The sequence below is a fragment of the Barbus barbus genome (genome assembly GCF_936440315.1).
Source record: "Barbus barbus genome assembly, chromosome: 12".
NCBI lineage: Eukaryota > Metazoa > Chordata > Actinopteri > Cypriniformes > Cyprinidae > Barbus > Barbus barbus.
This window is the reverse complement of record NC_136740.1, coordinates 3,286,002-3,307,632: the sequence shown is the minus strand read 5'-3', so window position 1 is coordinate 3,307,632 and position 21,631 is coordinate 3,286,002. Positions and strand designations below refer to the sequence as shown.

General features: G+C 37.2%; 1 protein-coding gene across 1 annotated transcript; it reads right to left on the bottom strand.

Annotated features, from left to right (window-relative positions):
• Positions 1 to 466: 466 nt before the first annotated feature.
• On the bottom strand, positions 467 to 20,543 carry LOC306878108 (WD repeat-containing protein 26-like). Its single transcript, XM_079430229.1, has 14 exons — positions 19,899 to 20,543; positions 16,025 to 16,124; positions 14,484 to 14,540; positions 14,268 to 14,404; positions 13,446 to 13,543; positions 11,634 to 11,790; positions 7,252 to 7,390; positions 6,166 to 6,306; positions 5,969 to 6,088; positions 4,822 to 4,967; positions 4,658 to 4,736; positions 4,194 to 4,323; positions 3,914 to 4,108; positions 467 to 2,407 (listed from the first exon to the last, which is right to left on the bottom strand). Exons 1-14 carry the CDS (start codon positions 20,141 to 20,143, stop codon positions 2,385 to 2,387), a joined length of 1,767 nt encoding a protein of 588 aa, XP_079286355.1. The 5' UTR covers positions 20,144 to 20,543; the 3' UTR covers positions 467 to 2,384.
• Between the last annotated feature and the right edge of the window lie 1,088 nt (positions 20,544 to 21,631).

Below are 21,631 nucleotides of genomic sequence, written 5' to 3'. Positions count from 1 at the left end.
TTTCCCAAAGTGTCAGCTAAACACAGTGACAGTGCTTGTTCCTGTTATCTTAGGGAATTGAGGTTATGTTAGTAATCGAGACAATTTCTTAATGGTTTTAGCGTTCACATTAAAAAGTAAGAACTAAAAAAGTAAATAAAATTATTATTTCCAGGTCTGTAATTGCAAAAATACCAAATCTGTAAACATTCCAGTTCATCTAACACAGGGTTGATCCTGGAGGGCCGGTGTCCTGCAGAGTTTAACTCCAACCCTAATCAAACACACCTGAACCAGCTAATCAAAGTCTTCAGGATGCAGTTAGGTATTTTTATTTCAGGGTTGGAGCTAAACTCTGCAGGAGATCAATGTTCCCTCCAGGATCAATGTTCCCCACCCCTGATCTAACAGGTTCTTATAGTCTTCAGGACTGATTCCAAATTATGCCAGAAACCACTCATCCAACAAAAGTGACGGCTTACTCTGGATAGTTTAAAACCCTGAATGCTTTATTTAAAGTATGTATACATAACACCTCTCCTACAGAACATTACATAATAGTACAATCACTTAGAATAATAACACACTGAAATGCAAAACAGATCCTCAGAACCTGACTGCAATAAACTTAGTCGTAGCCCAGAACTCCACCAGGGCGCTACAGTTACCGTCACCCCGCCTCAGAGCACAAGAAAGTCAAACTAAGACTGAAATTAAACACAAATATTCAGAAGGAAAGGAAAGTTCAGCTGCAAAAACCAGAACGTACAACACCACGATTCGGTGAGATCTCGCATATGTGTGAGGGTGTTTCTGCATGCACCTGTTTTGTCTTTTCGTTTGTGCGCATCACTCCTCGCTAACGGAACAGGTTCGGCTGGTCAGGGAGCAAATAACCTGTACAAGGAGTTTACCTGATGCAGGTGAGAAACGGTTAACATTTGTAAGGGAGGATACATGGCAAGAAACACACACACACATATATATATTTATATATCTATTGATTCTTCATATATATGTATATGAAGAGCTCATAATTACAGAATAAATCATAGTAGGTACACCTGCGTGTACTAATGCGTCATATGGTACGAAAGTATAAGAAATTCACCAATAGAAAAAAGCATTTAAGAGGCCACTTGCCAAGACATCTGTTATACGATAATACAAGGAAAAAGCAATAAAGCAAAACAAATAAATCAACCCAAAATAAAAGCCAATAAAACGAAGAAAAGTTGATGAGTAATCATATACATGTCCGAAAAAGCATTTAAAACCCCGCCTCAAAAAAAACATAAAAAGTCAAGATGTGATAATACGAGAGGAAACGAGACCAAAGAGGAGAAAAAAAAAACCGGACGAACATCATGGAAACTGAACTCAGAATCATTTGGTGATTCGTAACTTACTTACCGTGATAAAATCACTCGTCTCTCACCGACAGCCTGAACATTCACTGCAATAATGACCTCAAGCACGTCACGAACACCTAACGAAGGCAAAGTACGCACGCTGAAGGCCCGTATTTACATGTGGAACGTGACGTCGGCTCATTAGCATGCTGAGTCTTAGCGAGCCTAGCTTAGTTTGTCTTCAACCCCGTTACCAAAAAACAACCTGTTTTGTCCTGCCCTGTCTTTCTTCCTAAATCTTGCATCTCAAGACTAAAGAATAACAATCCATCACTTCCCGCTCTCAGAATAAAGTACCATAAGCAATGAAAATAGTGGGGTCATGATTGGACTTTTCGAATCGAAACAAATATCAATCAGTTAAAAAAATGCCTGTAAGTTCAGTCATTTAAAATTGTTGTGAGGGAAACGAAAACAATATCTTATATCTGCTGGTGAAGACACTTACTTTCAAGCATACGAGGTGGCTAAACGAAGTTCATGCTGAAAAATAAAGATATGATTTGTTCTCTCTCCGACACGTGCGAGAGTTACGTGAGTTTTTTTGTCCCCTCGCTGAGTGAATATTGTACAGAACACAAAGCAAGCCTGAGGCCTTGATTCATTCACAATAATAAATTAAAGCCGTAATAAATAACGATCTGAATGATGTTTGTCCATGTGTTTGTTTGAGTGGGTGTGGCTTCAGGAGGCAGTCGTCCACTCAGGATGCAGAGTAGGGAAGAGGGGAGGGGCTTGAGCCGAGGAGGGGTGTGTCCTCTGCGAGGCGTGTAGCGTGTGCGTTTGGTGCCGCCACACACACAGATGTGAAGTCAGATGGTGAAGGGCAGCCGCCGGCTTCATGTGTCCGCTGCGCTGCGGGTGGGGATGTGAAACCGCCAGGAAACATCTGTCTGCCGTTAGATTTACTTCATTTCTCGTTCTTCATTCACAAAGTCTATAGAGTGTCTCACTGTATATTTTCCAAAGTGGACATCTGCTCCGGAGTCAACATCAACTGTCCATGCTATAGCACTCTACAGGAGAACAGAAGCAGAGATGTTTAACCAGTTCCTGAATCTGAATTAAATCCGTTTGAATTCCAGAAGCATATTTAAAAGCTATAGTTAAGAGTTGTTAAGCTTGTATAGGTGAAAGTCCAGATTCAACACCTTTTTTTTTCTTTGCAAATAAGCTAGTTTTTTTTTATATTCCTTATTGATATTCCATATTTGTTTTAGTTTTATGTAGAAAATTTCTAAAGGAAGTCTACAAGACAAATGTAATTTTCGTTCCTGTATCATTTTCTACTGAAACAGTTTAGGAAGGTGTATGTCATCGTCTTTAGTTTGTCAAAGCCCAACAAAACAATAATTTGCAACTTGCTAATTCCCATTCAAAATATGCATATATTCTAAATATTAAGTAGTTTGAGAATGCAGAGAGATCGCAGTGCTCTTAGTCTTTTTAATGTGATTTTCTAGTCGTAATTCTCCGATTAGTGAAGATTTCTTGGCAGAATCAAGGGTAATTTTATCATTTATTCCGCTGTTGAGCATGAATGCCTTTGAAATCATTTATGAAAATGCGAACAGATGGCATCAAAAAGCATATATACCATCAGCTTACAACTTGGTAGCTTAGTTATTAAAGCTATTAAAAATCAGGGGAAATTTTTTTTTTTTAGTCGAAGATCAGAACTGTAAATTTACACTATATATATCTGATAAAGTTGAATTATGAGTACACTAGCATACAGATGTTTGCCTCGAAGCTAATTTTAATTTCACTGCATTTCAGTTAGTAATGAAAACAACCAGGTGCATACTAAAACGTATTTAACTTTATATTTTCACTGGTACTGGTGTAAACTCCTAAAATTATAGTAGCATGACAATCCTACCTAATATTTAACAACAGCCACATTCTTAATTATAATAAACATTTTTTTATATTTATTTTTTATTTTAATTAATTTTGAATTTATTTAGTTATTTTTATTTCAGTTACACTAAACAAAAATGAGCGAAACGATGAGAAATGTTGCTGACTAGGCAACTAGCTGAAATTAAATAAGTTCACTTTTTTATTAAATTTGATTTGATTTCAAGTAACAAGTTATTTTTATAGTTAACTATAATAACCTCAACTGGGTAGTGGACATGTTGCTTGTCCATTTATTTATTTTTTAATTAAAATCAAGACTATTTTTGGTTTTATTTGAATGTGTAAGGAAAAGTGCATATTTAAGTTTGAATCATTAATTACTATTTCATTTAGGTTTTTCAGCACATATTTCATTAAAACATTGTTTTGCCTTTGCTAGTTCATTTTAAATGCCACAGTTGTGACTTAAAAGTAGTTCAAATATAAATCTCTTACTCATCTGAGCTCATAAAATCGGCATGTATAATAGTTAAAAAATTATTAACAAAATGCTGTTTACATTTAATAGTTTACCAGCTGAATATTTTTCAGATGGAGTTTAGCAATTTGATGTTACAACAAACGAGCAGCATTTTGACTGATGAGGAGGTTCGTACCGGTAAGCCCCTCGGGCTCCTGGGAGTCCAGGAAGGGTGCGGGACCCCAGACCCTCAAGGTGCCGTCATCCGAGGCGCTGGCCATCAGGCCCGGCAGCGCGGGGTTCCAGCTCACGCAGTTGACCGTGCGCGTGTGACCCGTCAGCTCGGCTATGGGCAGCTCGCTGCGCTTGTGCCAGATGTAAACTTTGTGGTCTAGAGAGAACACGCAGATCACAAACCCCATCAGCTCTCTGCTGGATGCATTCAGTCCATTATACTGAGACGCAGACGATCTTACCTTCACTGCCACTGGCGATAAAGTCTTCGTTGTAGCCGCCAAAACAGGAGTGGATGGTGTAGAAGCCCTGAGTCACACCCTGGTACTTCCTGACTAAAACCCGGTCCTGCAGGTCCCACAGATGAACTCCCTGCAGACACCAGACTAAATTACACGCTGCCTTGTTGACTCTGTGAGTAATCAAACATTCCTAGGGATGAGCGGTGTCACCAAACTCTTATGTAATAGTACAGATAATCTGGTATCAGTTTACAAAAAGGGCCTTTTATTTAACGGCATATTTAAAAATGACATTTTACTGCTGAAGCTGTCGTTTTAATTACGGTGATTCCCTGAACGCACTTTTATTTATAGAACTTTATAATCACACCATAATCTCAGACTGTTCATAAATTAATCATAAGTGAGGCATAAGTACAAAAAAAGCTTCACATTACGAAACACAGCCGTGTTTTCATACTCACCTGAGTTGCGACATTTAACAGAGCTAATCTCCCGTTCTTTGACACGGTGAAGGACATTATCGGATGGTCCTCTTGAACTCTGTGAGAGACATCAACACATCCTCATAACTCATACCAACAAAAGCCATAGCAGGATCTACGAGTGATAAACGCAGTCAACATACATGTTCCTGTCGGTCAGATCATCAAAGTTGTATCCCCGGATGCGCTGGTGTGTATCAGAGGCCAGCATTGTCCTACCGTCATTCAGACACCACAGACACTGAACACGAACACCCTCCCAGGAGTCCAGCAGGTTTCCTTCCATATCCTGATCAATAACATCAACACGTCACCATTTACCATCACTTAGCAATGTGGGCCTTACCATGCACCAGAATTCTCAATGGGTGAATCTCATATTTCACTGCAACAATAGACACACATACAAGCTTTGGTATGTGTAAATTAAATAAATTAATACTTTTATTCAGCAAGGATGCATTCAATTGATCAAAAGTGACAGTAAAGACACTGATAATCTATTTCAAATAATGCTGTTTTTTTAATATTTATAAAATTCATCAAATAATCCTTAAAAAACAACATATAATGGTTCCCAGAAAATTATGAAGCAGCACAACTGTTTTCAACACTGATAATAATGTTTCTCGAGTAAATCAGTATATTAGAATGATTTCTGAAGGATCATGTGACACTGGAGTAATGATGCTGAAAATACAGCTTTGATCACAGAAATAAATTACATTTTACAGTATATTCACATTGAAACCAGTTATTTTAATTTGTAATAATATTTCACAATATTACTGCTGATTCATTAAATGCAGCCTTGGTGAGCATAAAACAAATCGCATGACCCCAAACTTCTGAACAGCAGTGCATTGTTTGTATATTTTGATTTATATGTATATTCATGTATATTTATATTTATTTTTAAAATTATTTTCATGAAAATTAAGCAGAAATTCTCTTTACTTTAATGTGAAAAAATATCATTTTTTAATCATGTTTGCATTGGTTTCACTGAATTTAATCTAAGCTGGTTTTAATAATAAAAAAATTATAGTGTTTGTGTGATCAATAATTAGAAATAATTTTTTTTAATTGTTTTTAAAAAAAAGTTAATTGTGCAGAATAGTGCATTAAAAAAAGTATATCCAGATACTACCAAAGGCAAATGTCAATTTTCATTCAATATGATTTCTTACTTTTTTCCTTTTGATGTCAGGCTGAAATATGACCTGGACATTTGCTAACGAGATTCTCAATTATTATGCGAGAGCACTGTAACCGTACAGCGGCACTTACACACTGGTAGAACTGGCCTCTCTGACCTCCGGTAATGAAACGCTTGCCGTCTGGATTCCAGGCCACGCTGGTCAGGCTGTCCTCATGGGACTGGCTCATTTTGGTTCTCAGTTCCCCTGTCTGGAGGAGCAGAGCGGCAGATTAAACGCGAGACGAGACGAGCCGCTGAAAGGAATCTGAGCGGGCGAGACCCTCACCTGCACGTTCCACAGCCAGAGCTCAGAGCAGTCGTCTGGGCCGCACGCTATCAGATGCGTGTCATCGGGGCTCCAGGCCAGGTAGGAAACCCCATAGGCATGACCCTCCAACGTCTTCAGCTGCTTGAGTTGGTGAGTGTCCTGTCAAAACACCTCAGACCATCAGACTCTAGGACCCTCAGCAGAAGACTCCAGTATTTCCAGTGCTGGGTGGTAACTGATTACATGTAATCTGGATTACGTAATCGGATTCCAAAATTAAGTACTTGTTAATAAAGCAATAAACCCCAAGACGCTGTGGTTTACAGTGAATTTATAACAGCTAAGGGGCGTTGTTAGGCATGGCGCGGAGCAATTTAGAGAAAAATGCATTTAGAGAGTCATTTACAACAGCTTCGAATGCGGCTCAACCAATCAGAACCAAGGACCGGAACTATTCGTTACTTTTTGACTGATTACATATTATTCACACGATAACAATTATATTATATTACAGGGTTACTCTACTAAATTTAGTCGTTAAATCACCCCCATGTTGTTCCAAACCCGTAAAAGCTTCGTTGGTCTTCGGAACGCAAAGTTAGATGAAAACCGGGAGGCTTGTTACTGTCCCACTGACTGCCAAGTAATTAACTCCGACACTAATAATAATTAGTATTATTTAATTATTATAATTAAAATGAATCAGTAATTGACTGACACGGAAGAGCGTATGCATTTTGCGTGCAGCGATACTCTCCAAAATGGCACTACGGTGCCGAATTGTTGAATAAAGTCATTAATTTAGTTTTATTTCCGTGCAAAAAGTATTCTCGCCGCTTCATAACGGTGCGGTTGAATAACAGAAAATGTAATATATTTTATTTCTTTGTGTAATTTTATATAAATACGGTACAAGATTATCCTTTTTAAATCTATGTGATAAACGAGTCAAAAGTAATCTGATTCTATTAACTCAAATGTGTAATGGATTACGTTACCAACTACAGTTTTTGTCATGTAATTTGGAATCAGTAAGCGACTGCAATTAGTAAGTCATCTATCCAGCACTGGTTATGTCATGGTGATGAGGGAAAGGTCACTCACAGGGTCAACCTGCCATATGATGACTGTGGTGTCTTTGGACCCCGAGGCCAGTTTGGTGCCGTCGTTGGAGAATTTGCAGAACCAGACTTCATTGCAGTGCTCTGTCAAGATCTGCTGGGTGTAGCAGGGGAACTGTTTCCTGGAGATCACAGTCAACGTGTTTCAGAGAGCCTACATCAGACTACACTGACAAAAATGACACAAACTCATACATATGCTCTGTTCCAACACAAAGCGAGCCGTTTCAGGACCAGTGAAATTTCACACTCATTTTGGTATCAGAGGACAAACATATTCTCTGTTGCTAAGTTAATTAAAATAATAGCATGTAGCCTTCTCAAAGAAGTAAACATGACTTCAAGTATTCGATTAAACAGTAACAAAGACTAATTCAGAGCAGTGAGCGATTTTTCAGATTTGTGTTGTTTGATTCTTATTGGCAAAATAATAGAGTGGCAGGCCTATTTACACAGCACAGATCCCATAATAAGACAAAATAACGATGTTTATATGAATATTTCAGCAAGACAGGCATTTTGAACGAGAATTTGCGCATTAGGGCTGCACTATTGGACTAAAGTTTTCTGCAATATATATTGCAATATGAAAAAATACACTAATTTACATTACAATTGGGAATGAATGAATCATTCTATATTGATTTGAGGTTATTTTGTAGGGGCGCATAGGAAATAACAATAAAAAAGCTGAATATGACTACTCTGAAAACTTCGTCCTTTTAGCCCTGAACAATCTGACAAAGACTTTGGGTGTACTCTTACAAGAACCACCTGAAACCTCTTTTAGTAACTCGAAACTGTATTTAAAGAGTCAAAAAAACTCTTTCCACTCGAGGCCAAAATGTTTTAATGCATTCAATATGACTAAAACATTTATGATTTTTTTTTTGGTGAAAAATGGATTTAAGTATTTAATAAAAAATCTATAAAATAATAATTATTTTATAGTATTTTAACTGTAAAAATACAATACCAATACTTACATCTTGATTTCTTACTAAAAAGGTAAAAAAAAAAAAAAAATCAAGCTTTATCTGCCCATAAAGCTTCTCCTTCGTTGGCAACTGGTTCATAAAAGGTTCTCATAAAATATATTGCTAAACGATCCCAAATACACGCTCTAAGCAACCCTTTCTCACAGCGCATGCAGAGATGAAGCAGATCAAGACGCCACATTGCATGCATGTTCAATTATTTAAGTTGCCAAACCACTACTTATTATTGTTTAGTTTAACATCAAGTACTAAAATAAAAAAATCTGGCATAATTTCCAAAGTGTTTTGCAATACTGTATAAAATTGCAAAGCATTTGTATTTATATTTCTGTCATAATATACAAACAAACTTTGTCCGATGATTTCAATTTTATGAAATATCATGCGGTGCGACCATCAAGAAACGACCATTTTGGGACTTTTATGTTGAAATCCATTCAAAGATAAGACGTTGCATCAATTTGCCAAGGACCCATGGAAGCATCAGGCAGGTTTGTAACTCTCTTTCAAATTTGGGAAAAAATTATCTTTTTAAACGGCTGGTATGTAGTTACCACATTTGGATATCATGTGGTATAACCTCAAAAAAACTATGAATAATAAGTTATTTCTGCAATTATTTATTTTCATTATAAACTTCATAGTGATCTTTTGTGGGAAGCTAGCTTGTTTTGTTTAGGGGACCAATTCTGTGCTTATAAATTTTGATTGAATTTGAAAATATCATGTGGTGCGACCACTTCATAGTGTTTTCCATTATAGATATATGTCCCAGATTGGCATTGCTTTTATATTCAATTGATGGTTTATATACATAAAATACTTTATTTTAGTATAATTTGGAATATATTTTTATGCAATTTGGTTTATTTCAGACTGTTTATGTTTAATCTTTGTACAATATGAGATAAAATGCTAAATAAATAATTTTAAAATAATAATAATTCAGAGCATGTCATTTTAGTTTGGTAATTATGCATTTATTAGTAACTTTTTATTTATTTATTAATAACTATTTTAATCTATTCTACCAGATTATACTTCCAAGCAAAGTAAAATAAACGCTCACCATAGGCAGCATGTTAATTCTGACCCTGCAGTCTAGCATAAACTCCAGAGGTCATTTTCTACTATAAGAAAGATTCATGTTGTCTTCTCAGAACCTGAGCCAGCAACCTCCCCTTACTCTAAACTGCCTTTCGCAAAGACCCATCCCCCTTAGTTACTGTTGCTACGTCCGACAAACCATGGCACTTTTATGCCACACATCATGTTCTCACGCATTGAAAAATACATCACGGAGCAAAGAGGACACTGACAGACAAGACCGAGCTGGTTACTTTTACTATGAAACAAAGTCTCAAATTTTGTCATTTTTTAAAAGAAATTCAAACAAATACTGTTTTGTGGCTCTTTAACATGTCGTGACAGATCGCTTGTAGGATATCAGAGACCGAATCAGACAAATTTAAGGTTCGATCAGAACATCGAAACATGAGGAGCTGAAATTCCAGAGGGGCCCCGAGGCTGTAACACGACGTCATAAATCAGATTCCTAGCTTCAGCTCATCTGAAGCAAGAGAACCAACCAACTCTGTCAGTGAGCAGCTTGCAACATTAAAACAAAAGGAACACTTATTGATAAATCCAACTCAGGAAGGAGACTGTCAAATTTGGGGCAAGTAATCAAGACTGATGGTCAAAGAGATGTTCCACAATAGAAACCACGAGCTTCCTTAGATTGACTTTTCCCTCACATAGAAGTTGAGCGCCATTCCAGCATGCTTCGGCCTGCACGCCAGCTGCTACCACGATGAGAAGAAGAACCACCTAGTCTCGTTACATCACTTTATTCTTTTACTTTAGTTTCTTTTCTTTCCGCTGAGTTTCGTGTTCAAAAGTTAAGTGTGCCGCAAAGTCCAGTTCGACTGCACCCGCTTCAAACTTCAACTAGCAACTGACTCTGGAACCATCTCCAGCCAACGCCCAACGATTGGCTTCCCAAGACATCACTACAAACGACCACTGAACTGTCAGCCAATCAGCAACCTCGGGAAACCCCCTTTCTGCAACAACCATGACAAAAGGGAATCCCTTAACACAAAGGCAACCAAGCAAGTAACTTGCAGATTTTTGCTGAGCTGGTGCATTTAATATAAATCTTAGCCTCATTGAGAAACTCAAAGCGAGGGTTAATTAAGTGATTGAAGGTTGTTCAGGTCGATGCAATAGCACATATGGCTGTAAACTTTTCATTCTCTTAAACTCATCCTTTCCTTACTTTCTTCCTGCAACGTGTGAATGCTTGTGTTCATGTGTTAGATTAGTTTATATCTTAGGTTTATATAAATCAAATCTGATTTATATTGAAAAGAGATGTATCTTGTGTTTTCTGCTCACAAGTTAATGTCTTAATCTGCCGATCTTGTTACTGTGCTGTTTAATAGTGTTTTCACTATATTTTGTATTTTAATATCCAGTGCAGAGTTGATGTTATACGGCTTGTTCAGTGAAATCGCTGCCGACTCAGTGATCCGCCGTGAAACAGTGAGTCTGTTCAAATTCCCTATAAAATCATAAATGATTACTTTTGAGCTAATTAAACTGTTTCCCTTTAAATTACATATTACCTTACAGCTGTAGCGCCTGAGTTCAAGCGGCACATGAACCGATCATCTCTTCATCTTTACTAGTCATAGCACGAAATAATCATGAATTAACATCAGAAGGTATCTTGTTTCATTTTTCAAGTTCAAGTCCACCGACGTTAATTTACTCTCCTGTCTGGTTTGTTTTTCGGCATTATATGTCAGACTGCCTGTCAATCAAACTCCTGGCGAAAGGGTCAATTGAGCTGCCAATATTGAGCAAAGTTTAGAAATAACTGGGTCCAAAAAAATGACTGCAGTTAATGCCATATGTTAAACTTTTTCACATTTTTAATGATATAAGGTATTTTTGTCATTTTGAGCGACTACTCATCATATGGTGTGACCAATAATAGCAATAACTGTATTAAAATTAAAATAAAATATCAAATTTCTGTGGTGAATCACTGCTACAGTATGCTTAAGTGAATGGTATTTTAAAACATGTTTATCAGTTTTATGCAGTTTGCAGGAAAAATAAGTCTGTTAACTACATTTAAGAAGGCAACTCTGAAATTATAGAACAAAAATAAGAGATCGTTATTTACAAAAACTCAAATACTTTCTTTCTAAACACTTTAATTACGGAGAACATTTTAAAAAAATGTTAAGTATTTAAAGGAAATTATTTAATTTTAATATAAATCATGGTTGCACCACATGACAATTTTTAAGGCTACGGCCAATTCATCTGACAATATAAATCGGTCAAACGGTACCTGCTGCACACGTGGTCTATGAGCAGAGACACATTGTCCAGTCCGCTGTCCAGTTTGGTGTTGTGGTAGAGACAGCGATCTCTCTGCAGCTCCACAGCCTGCCGCAGGAGCGTCTGCAGACGGCGGGGCGGCAGCATCACAGACGGGGGCAGGTACGCTGTGTGAGAGATACGAGAGACAGACACAGAGATGGAGCAGACAGCCCGCGGAGGGTTAGACTCAGTTTCATCTGAATTCAGCCAACGCAGGACATCAAGTGAAAGACTACGCAGCACCCTCCACCCCAATTCAATTCATCTCCTGGATTGGCTGAACTGAAATAAAACTGACCCGAACCCTAGCTGAAAAAAAGAATTACACGAAACTGTACAAAAGGGGGAAAAAAGAGCGGATGAAGAGAGGAAGAAGTGAACAGGATGAATGAAAAAGTGAATAATAATGTTTAAACAAATTATAATAATAATAATTCTCAGATAGAAAATCATTTCTGAGCAGTGCATATTCATGTTGCAATCATGTTTTTGTTTTGTCAAGATCTTCTGGCAGAAGGATGCAGCTTAATGAATTTGCTAAATAAACGATGTTTTGTGTGTGTGTGTGTGTGTGTGTGTGTCTATCAACTTGTTACTATAGTCACAATACAGCACAGCCTCTCATACCTTAACCCTCATGTTGTGTGACCCAGAGAGGATTTCTTTTTGCAAAAAATGCTAGTTATGTAATGTTATCGCATTGGACTAAAACCTACTGACTTTGTTTGTACTTTTTCATCTTGTTACACTCGAGGTTACAAAGAAAATTGCCTGAAAATCTCTCATTATGCTATTTTATTACCAAATATTGGATTTAGACTATTTATCGACTCATTTTCTTTCAAGAAGCACAGGTTTTGTAGTTCTTTTTCAACTGATTTATCGTAGGCCTCACTGATCTGAAATGATCCACCTTAGTTTGAGTGAACACTGCCAAAACTATCCATAAATGACTCTTTTTCAATCAAAAATTGCTCAGATAAATGAGGCCTACGACCTCTGATGTCATCAAAACAAAACCTGTGCTAACTGAAAGAAAACAATTTACAAGCACTTTTTTAAAAGGCCAGCCTTCTTTGACCAGCAACAGGTTACTCCTCTCCCTAATATCACATCCATTACTGTTAGTCTTTTATAATAACCCTTCAACTAACAAGTTAGTTCCAGAAGGACATCATCCTCCAGGAAGTGACATCAACAGCACAAACATCAGTAGTGGCGTTTTGTTGAATTTGTTGTTAAAATATCCTGTTTGCTCAAATTACATAAATTAGTATTCATATACCATTCAAATAACACTAAAATTAACCTCAACATCCCACTTCAGCTCTTTCTCTCAGTCCTGTTAAAGGGATAGTTCACCCAAAAATGAAAATTCGGTCATCATTTACTCATCCCTCTGATGAACACAAAGGAAGATATTCTGAAGAATGCGGGAAACAGAGCAGTTCTGGGGCACCATTGACTTCCATAGTAGGAAAAAAAATCAGAATATCTTCCTTTGTGTTCAGCAGAGGATGAGTAAATGATGACAATTTTCATTTTTGGGTGAACTATCCCTTTAACAATCATGTTGATGTTCTTTCCACTGTGTAATAATCAAGTTATAATAATTAATTCATAAATAAAGCAATATGGTGAAGTGTCCAAGCTTGCTCAGAGAATATTTCTAAAAGTCAGTTTGACCATTTACTCATATTTCCCCTACATTTCCACACAAGCATATTTAGTTACAGGAGTCAAAGGACAGGATGAGCCGTATGTGTTTAAGTGAACTCACTCTGCAGCTTGTCGAGGAGTTTGGATCGTGAGGCCGTCCCTTTGCCTTCCCACTCAGCTTTAGCTTGCAGGTCATCGGGATGACTGCACATCAGGTACCTACAGCAGACATCATGATGAACAGCAGCACAGCGCATAAACTCTCTACACACTGATCAAATGAGCCTGGAGCCACAGAGCTGTTAGACTGGAACTCATTTGTGCCATTTATGCCTCATTTGTTAGTCGCTCTGAAGTACAAATTAAAGTGTGCATTAGATTAGAAGACAAAAAATAATAATTTTTATATATATATATATATATATATATATATATATATATATATATATATATATATATATATATATATATATATATATATTAAATACACAGGAAGTTGAAATTCTGAATCTGGAATAATATTCTATAAATCATATGAATAATCTGTTTACTATTCTCAGTGAAAAAGTGTTATCTTGGTATAATTGATAGTTTTTGTTTATATTTCGAATTAGACATTATACATTCAAACAGAAAGCAGTTATTTTAAATAGCAAAATATATTTCACAATTTTACTGCTTTGGCTGTATTTTTGGATCAAATAAATGCAGGCTTGGTGAGCAGAAGAGACTTCTTTAAAAAAATCTTACTGTTCAAAACTAGTAATAGTAAGAAATAATAGTAAAATTAATAGAATTAAAAAAAATTATTTCTTTCAAAGGTCAGAGTAAACTTGCTTTCTTATGACAGAGAGGACACCTATGAATACTACATTCAAAGAAAAAAAATGAAGAAATGACATTGTTGTTCTAATGCCCCTAAAACAGGAGTGAAGTGTGATACCCGCTGAGGACGTGGATGCGTTCAGTGTTGTACTTCAGCGGAGTGAGTTCGGCTCGGAGCACCTGCAGCGCTTCTAGAACCTTCCCGTCCTCCAGATACTCCAGATACTTCTGCTGCAGCAGCAGGAACTTCATCCGCTGAGCAACACAGGAGAAAATCAGTCAGGACTTTCATACAGCGGATGGTGGAGATGTTCAGAGGACTTTGGACTCTTACCACCACAGCACTGGGTGAATGCATCAGTGCTTTCAGCTCGTTGAGGTCACTCTCAGCCTGTTAGAAACCACAGACAGATTAACTGAGTTTTCACAAGTTCTGTTGCTTGTTTGGCTTGTTGTGACCTTTATGACCATTACATACACAAAAAGGGCAAAGTTTAGAAACACCCATAAGGTGCAATCCTACTAGCTATTTATGGGAATTAGAAGCAGTTTAATGATTCTGGTTCCAGCTCTGATTCCACTGCATAATTGTTTTAATGGGATATTTAACCCAAAAATTTAAATTTGCTGGAAATGTACTCACCCTCAGACAATCTAAGATGTAGATGAGTTTGTTTCTTCATCAGATTTGGAGAAATGTAGCATTGCATCAGTGTCTCAGCAATGGATGCTCTGAAGTGAACGGGTGCCGTCAGAATGAGAGTCCAAACAGCTGATAAAAACATCACAATAATCCACACCACTCCAGTCCATCAGTTAACATCTTGTCAAGACAAAAGCTGCGTGTTTGTCAGGAACAAATATATCATTAACATGTTTTAACTTTAAACAATCACTTCTGGCCATAGTCCATAATCCATAATAATGCTTCCTCCAGTGAAAAGTGCATCTCCTGTCATCCTCAAACATTAAAATCCACTCACATATTTGTTTAGAGCTGTTTTGGCTTGTAAACAGAGCGTGACCTGTGCAGGTGTCTCGCCTAATTCACTGGAGGAAGCGTTATTATGGATTATGGTCTCATATTTTAGCCAAAAGCAACAGTTTACAGTTAAAAACGTCTTAATGATGTATTTGTTTCTTACAAACATGCAGCTTTTGGCTTCTCCAGATGTTAACTGATGGACTGGAGTGGTGTGGATTATTGTGATGTGTTTATCAGCTGTTTGGACTCTCATTCTGACGGCACCCATTCACTGCAGAGCATCCATTACATCTTGGATGGCCTGAGGGTGAGGATATTTTCGGTAAATTGTCATTTTTGGGTGAACTATTGCTTTAATAATTTAGTTGTTGCTGGAAACCCATTCTTATTGCATTCACTATCCACTAAAACCTGTTGTTAAATTATATTTATATAGACAGTTGCAGATTAAAAAATGTAATAAATCAAAATCCAAAAATTGTGCATCATGTATGAGATACAGCATGCATACTATAAAAAGATGTGACTGTTAGAACAACTTGCTTAAGATTCAGTGATTATAAAGAAGGATGATGCATGCACACGAAAGACAGAAAACAAGACGAATGAAGGTTGTCATCATGACAATGGCTATCGGGCTTGTCATTCAGATCTGTATCAGAGTAACACCATGCAATTCTTTAAACTACTTTAGTTCTATGTAAGTACTATGGTAAACATATGTCAGTCACTCAGTAACATGGTATTAAAATCTGAGGCCATCAATGTTACAGCATTTTAATAACTCTTTTCATTCTGACATGTCGAAAGTAAACAAAACATTCCAGTGGTCTCTCATCTGCATGCCACAATGTTAAGACATTTCCTAGACTGGCCACATGAAGCCTCACCTTTTCCCACTCCCCCTCCATCACATGATTCCTGAACTTGGTAGCAGCAGGATGCTCAAGTCTACAGCCTGATTCCTGCATCAACAGGTCCACAGTTTGACTGAAACATGACAAAAAGAAAGATGTTAATGAATATTGTGAGGTGAATTCATACTCCTTTCACATGATAGCCCCAGGATTACAGAACTGATTCAGAATTTTATACTTCTGCACACACACACACACACACACACACACACAGAGAGAGTTCCAATCTCCTAGCAACAAGAAGTCAGTGTTTGATTCATGAACACAATAATTAACATATAAAATCCTGAACGTGTCATTTCCTAGAAAGGAACACTACTCCTACTCAACTCACTATAAAATGTGTGGCGCACCAATTCACCTGCTTTTCTACACCAAAAGAGAACAGGACAGTTTATACTAGGCAAGACATACTGCAATAAAGCTATTTTACCTTGCTTTTACCTTGTCAACAATAACAACCTTAACTAGTAAATTAATAAAGTAGATATATATATATACACATATGTGGATTTATTTAACTTTTCAAATTCAGATTTTATTAAAAACCAGTTCTTGTTATTAATTTTGTTTTGTTCTTTTTGTTACATGATGGTCTTACAGTACTTGAGTACTCTGTACATTCCTGGCTCGTTGAGTTCTGTAGCAACATTAAATTACACTGTATTGGCTAAAACAATATTATAGAGTGTCTGGTAATTTAGAGAAACAATAGCATGAAAATACAAAAATACCACTGCAACATCTTAACAGTCACTATTATTACACTATTATTAAAGCAGAAAACACCACTGACACCGTCATGACAACAACCCAAAAACACGATCATGAAAGAACAATAACACCACTGCCACTGTTATGAAAACACTGCTGACATCATGAAATAAAAAAAAACACTAATACCTTAAAAAAAATCAACACCAACAAACACTACTCATGACAACACAATAACAGCACTGACACTGTTATTAAAAAACAATAACAGCACTGAAACTGTTATTAAAAAACAATAACAGCACTGACACTGTTATTAAAAAACAATAACACCACTGACACTGTTATTAAAAAACAATAACACTGACAACATCATGACAACACAATAACAGCACTGACACGGTTATTAAAAAAACAATAACAGCACTGACACGGTTATTAAAAAACAATAACAGCACTGACACTGTTATTAAAAACAATAACAGCACTGACACTGTTATTAAAAAACAATAACAGCACTGACACTGTTATTAAAAAACAATAACAGCACTGACACTGTTATTAAAAAACAATAACAGCACTGACACTGTTATTAAAAAACAATAACAGCACTGACACTGTTATTAAAAAACAATAACAGCACTGAAACTGTTATTAAAAAACAATAACAGCACTGACACTGTTATTAAAAAACAATACCACCACTGACACGGTTATTAAAAAATAACAGCACTGACAACATCATGACAACACAATACCAGCACTGACACTGTTATTAAAAAACAATAACAGCACTGACACTGTTATTAAAAAACAATAACACCACTGACACTGTTATTAAAAAACAATAACACCACTGACACGATCATGAAGACAATAACAGCACTGACATCTAAAAAAAAAATCGTACAACTTAAATCTTACAAATATCCACTGACACCATCACAAAAGCACAAGAACACCACTGACACTGGTGTGAAAACAACAACATCACTTACACAGTACAAGATCACTACTGACACCATCGTGAAATGACAAAAACACCACTAATTAAAAAAAAAAAAAAAATCACTGACATATTACAAATATCACGATCACAAATATCAAATATCACGATCACTACTGACACTGTTATTAAAAAACAATAAAACCACTGACTTGCTACAAAAACACTACCGACACCATCATGGCAACACAATAACAGCACTGACACGGTTATTAAAAAACAATAACACCACTGACACGGTTATTAAAAAACAATAACACCACTGACACGGTTATTAAAAAACAATAACACCACTGACACGGTTATTAAAAAACAATAACAGCACTGACACTGTTATTAAAAAACAATAACAGCACTGACACGGTTATTAAAAAACAATAACAGCACTGACACTGTTATTAAAAAACAATACCACCACTGACACGGTTATTAAAAAATAACAGCACTGACAACATCATGACAACACAATACCAGCACTGACACTGTTATTAAAAAACAATAACAGCACTGACACTGTTATTAAAAAACAATAACAGCACTGACACTGTTATTAAAATACAATAACAGCACTGACACTGTTGTGAAAACAATAACACCACTGACACGGTTATTAAAAAACAATAACAGCACTGACACGGTTATTAAAAAACAATAACAGCACTGACACGGTTATTTAAAAACAATAAGAGCACTGACACTGTTATTAAAAAACAATAAAAGCACTGACACTGTTGTGAAAACAATAACAGCACTGACACGGTTATTAAAAAACAATAACAGCACTGACACTGTTATTAAAAAACAATAACAGCACTGACACGGTTATTAAAAAACAATAACAGCACTGACACGGTTATTAAAAAACAATAACAGCACTGACACTGTTATTAAAAAACAATAACACCACTGACACGGTTATTAAAAAACAATAAGAGCACTGACACTGTTGTGAAAACAATAACACCACTGACACGGTTATTAAAAAAACAATAACACCACTGACACGGTTATTAAAAAACAATAACAGCACTGACACGGTTATTAAAAAACAATAACAGCACTGACACTGTTGTGAAAACAATAACAGCACTGACACGGTTATTAAAAAACAATAACAGCACTGACACGGTTATTAAAAAACAATAACAGCACTGACACTGTTGTGAAAACAATAACAGCACTGACACGGTTATTAAAAAACAATAACAGCACTGACACTGTTGTGAAAACAATAACAGCACTGACACGGTTATTAAAAAACAATAACACCACTGACACTGTTATTAAAAAACAATAACAGCACTGACACTGTTATTAAAAAACAATAACAGCACTGACACGGTTATTAAAAAACAATAACAGCACTGACACGGTTATTAAAAAACAATAACAGCACTGACACTGTTGTGAAAACAATAACACCACTGACACGGTTATTAAAAAACAATAACAGCACTGACACTGTTATTAAAATACAATAACAGCACTGACACTGTTGTGAAAACAATAACAGCACTGACACTGTTATTAAAATACAATAACAGCACTGACACTGTTGTGAAAACAATAACAGCACTGACACTGTTATTAAAAAAACAATAACAGCACTGACACGGTTATTAAAAAACAATAACAGCACTGACACTGTTGTGAAAACAATAACAGCACTGACACTGTTGTGAAAACAATAACAGCACTGACACTGTTATTAAAAAACAATAACAGCACTGACACTGTTATTAAAAAACAATAACAGCACTGACACGGTTATTAAAAAACAATAACAGCACTGACACTGTTGTGAAAACAATAACAACACTGACACTGTTGTGAAAACAATAACAGCACTGACACGGTTATTAAAAAACAATAACAACACTGACACTGTTGTGAAAACAATAACAGCACTGACACGGTTATTAAAAAACAATAACACCACTGACACGTTACAAGAAACAAAACACCAGTGCCACGATCTTCAAAACATTAAAACATCAATGACACAAAACAAAAACACAACTGCCAGCGTGATGAAAACACTGATACGATCAGGAGAGCCGCACTGCCAGCATCATGGCTGCATCTCGCCTGATAATAACCCGATGACCGGGGCTGAGCGATACTTACTTGAGTCCTAGCCCGTGGAGATGTTGCCCCATCAGCCGGATCACGTCCTCGTCGCTCTGGGACAGTCGTTTCTTCTTCTTCGTGCTGGTGTCTGACGCCGGGCTCTCGGTGGACGGCAGCCCGTTATTCGCGGAGGACAGCAGCCCGTTGGAGTGCACCGCTACCGCGGCGGAGGACGAGGACTCTCCGTTCCTGCAGGACAGCTCCGGCTCCGGCTCCTGTCCTCCGGTCCCGTTGGCCTGCATGTTATAAAACGCGTTTACAGCGGCGGATCTGCGCGACTGCGAGCTGTTATCGAGACGGATGGCCGAGCGCTGGTGGGGGGTTGGGAGAGACGCCGCAGAGAGGCCCGTGATCCCGGCAGCAGACGCCCCGCTCTCTCCTGCTCCCTCCGCCGCCGAGCCTCGGCTTTTCTTCCGCGGGGGCGGCGAAGCTCCGCCGGTTTCCGAGTCGGAGGAGGAGGCAGCGGAGGCCAGAGTTTCCTCGCCGGCGATGTCAGAGTCGAGACGCCTCACAGGCTCGATATCAGCGCGATTAGAGACACGGAAGCTACCGCCGCCGCTCGCTGCTCTGTTATTGTTTGTCAGAGAACAGCTGCAAGTCCATTATGGACGTCGGTCGGTGCGCGATGACGTCACCGGAAGCGCCGCAACAACCTCTAGAATCGTAAAGCCACACTCAAGAAAAGTGCTGTACAGTCTGTAACAGAAAGTACTGATGCTGTCAGACAGTAATACTTTAAACTTTACTTAATGCTAAAGCGGTATAACAACAAGATTGTTAATAACTAACTATTGAAAAAAACCCAGCTAAAAGCTGGTTGACTGGTCTTAGCTGGTTTAAGCTGGAAATTGCTGGTCTTGGCTGGTCTTAGTTGGTCAGGCTTAAACCAGCTAAGACCAGCCAACCAGTTTAGGCTGGTTTTATCAGTTTGTTTCCAGCAGGGACGTGGTACTTCTCCAGTTGACTTACAGAAAAGTTTTGTATCCAATAATAGCGTTACCGATAATGTGGGTATAACTGTATTTACATGGTAACTACCAATATTTATATATAGCACATCGTCAGAAATATATAATAATTAAGCTGTGTCTGCAAAGCTATAGTGATGCCATGGTGATGTTTTCATAAGTGGTATAGATGTGCTATACCTGACATGACCTTTGCCCTGAGGAGAAGGGATTTTAAAGAAAGACTTCATGACCTGGGCCCGTGTTCACAAAACATTATCTTATCTTATCTATTCTCCTAAAAAGAGTTTTCTCTTAAAACCTGTTCACAAAGCTGCTGAAACGTTTCCTGAGGAATAGAGGGAAGTCTTAATCTAAGAGTAAGGGGCGGTGGTTGCTATGGATGATGTCAGCATGCTTATTAAATATGCACACAGTCACTGGCTGATAGTCTCTGTCAGATATTTATTCATAGAAATATTGTAGAGCACAATATTACATTATCTTATTCAAATAAAGGTTTAAAAATAAAAAATGTGAATTGCCACATTCAAATAAAGATTTTAAAATGCAGGATAAGTGTCACCAATTAAACAAGGATGTTCATCTGATTGTCAGCCTCTTACATATGCTTCTCAAAAACAATTAGCGGATATGCATAACAGCCTTTTAGAATAATCATGGCTGATAGTAATACATGCAAATGTAAAATAACAAAACAAAAACTGGACGCAAGAACAGCTGTTACTTCTTGTCCAACTGGTTAATGAAAACAAGGATATA

What these genes read in the sequence shown, in the direction of transcription:
- LOC306878108 (XM_079430229.1), bottom strand. Translation starts at nt 20,143, where the DNA reads ATGCAGGCCAACGGGACCGGAGGACAGGAGCCGGAGCCGGAGCTGTCC. An exon ending in CTCCACGGGCTAGGACTCAA is followed by an intron (nt 16,125 to 19,898) that starts GTAAGTATCGCT and finishes GTCATGTTTCAG; the next exon opens with TCAAACTGTGGACCTGTTGA. An exon ending in TGTTAAATGTCGCAACTCAG is followed by an intron (nt 4,324 to 4,657) that starts GTGAGTATGAAA and finishes TGGTGTCTGCAG; the next exon opens with GGAGTTCATCTGTGGGACCT.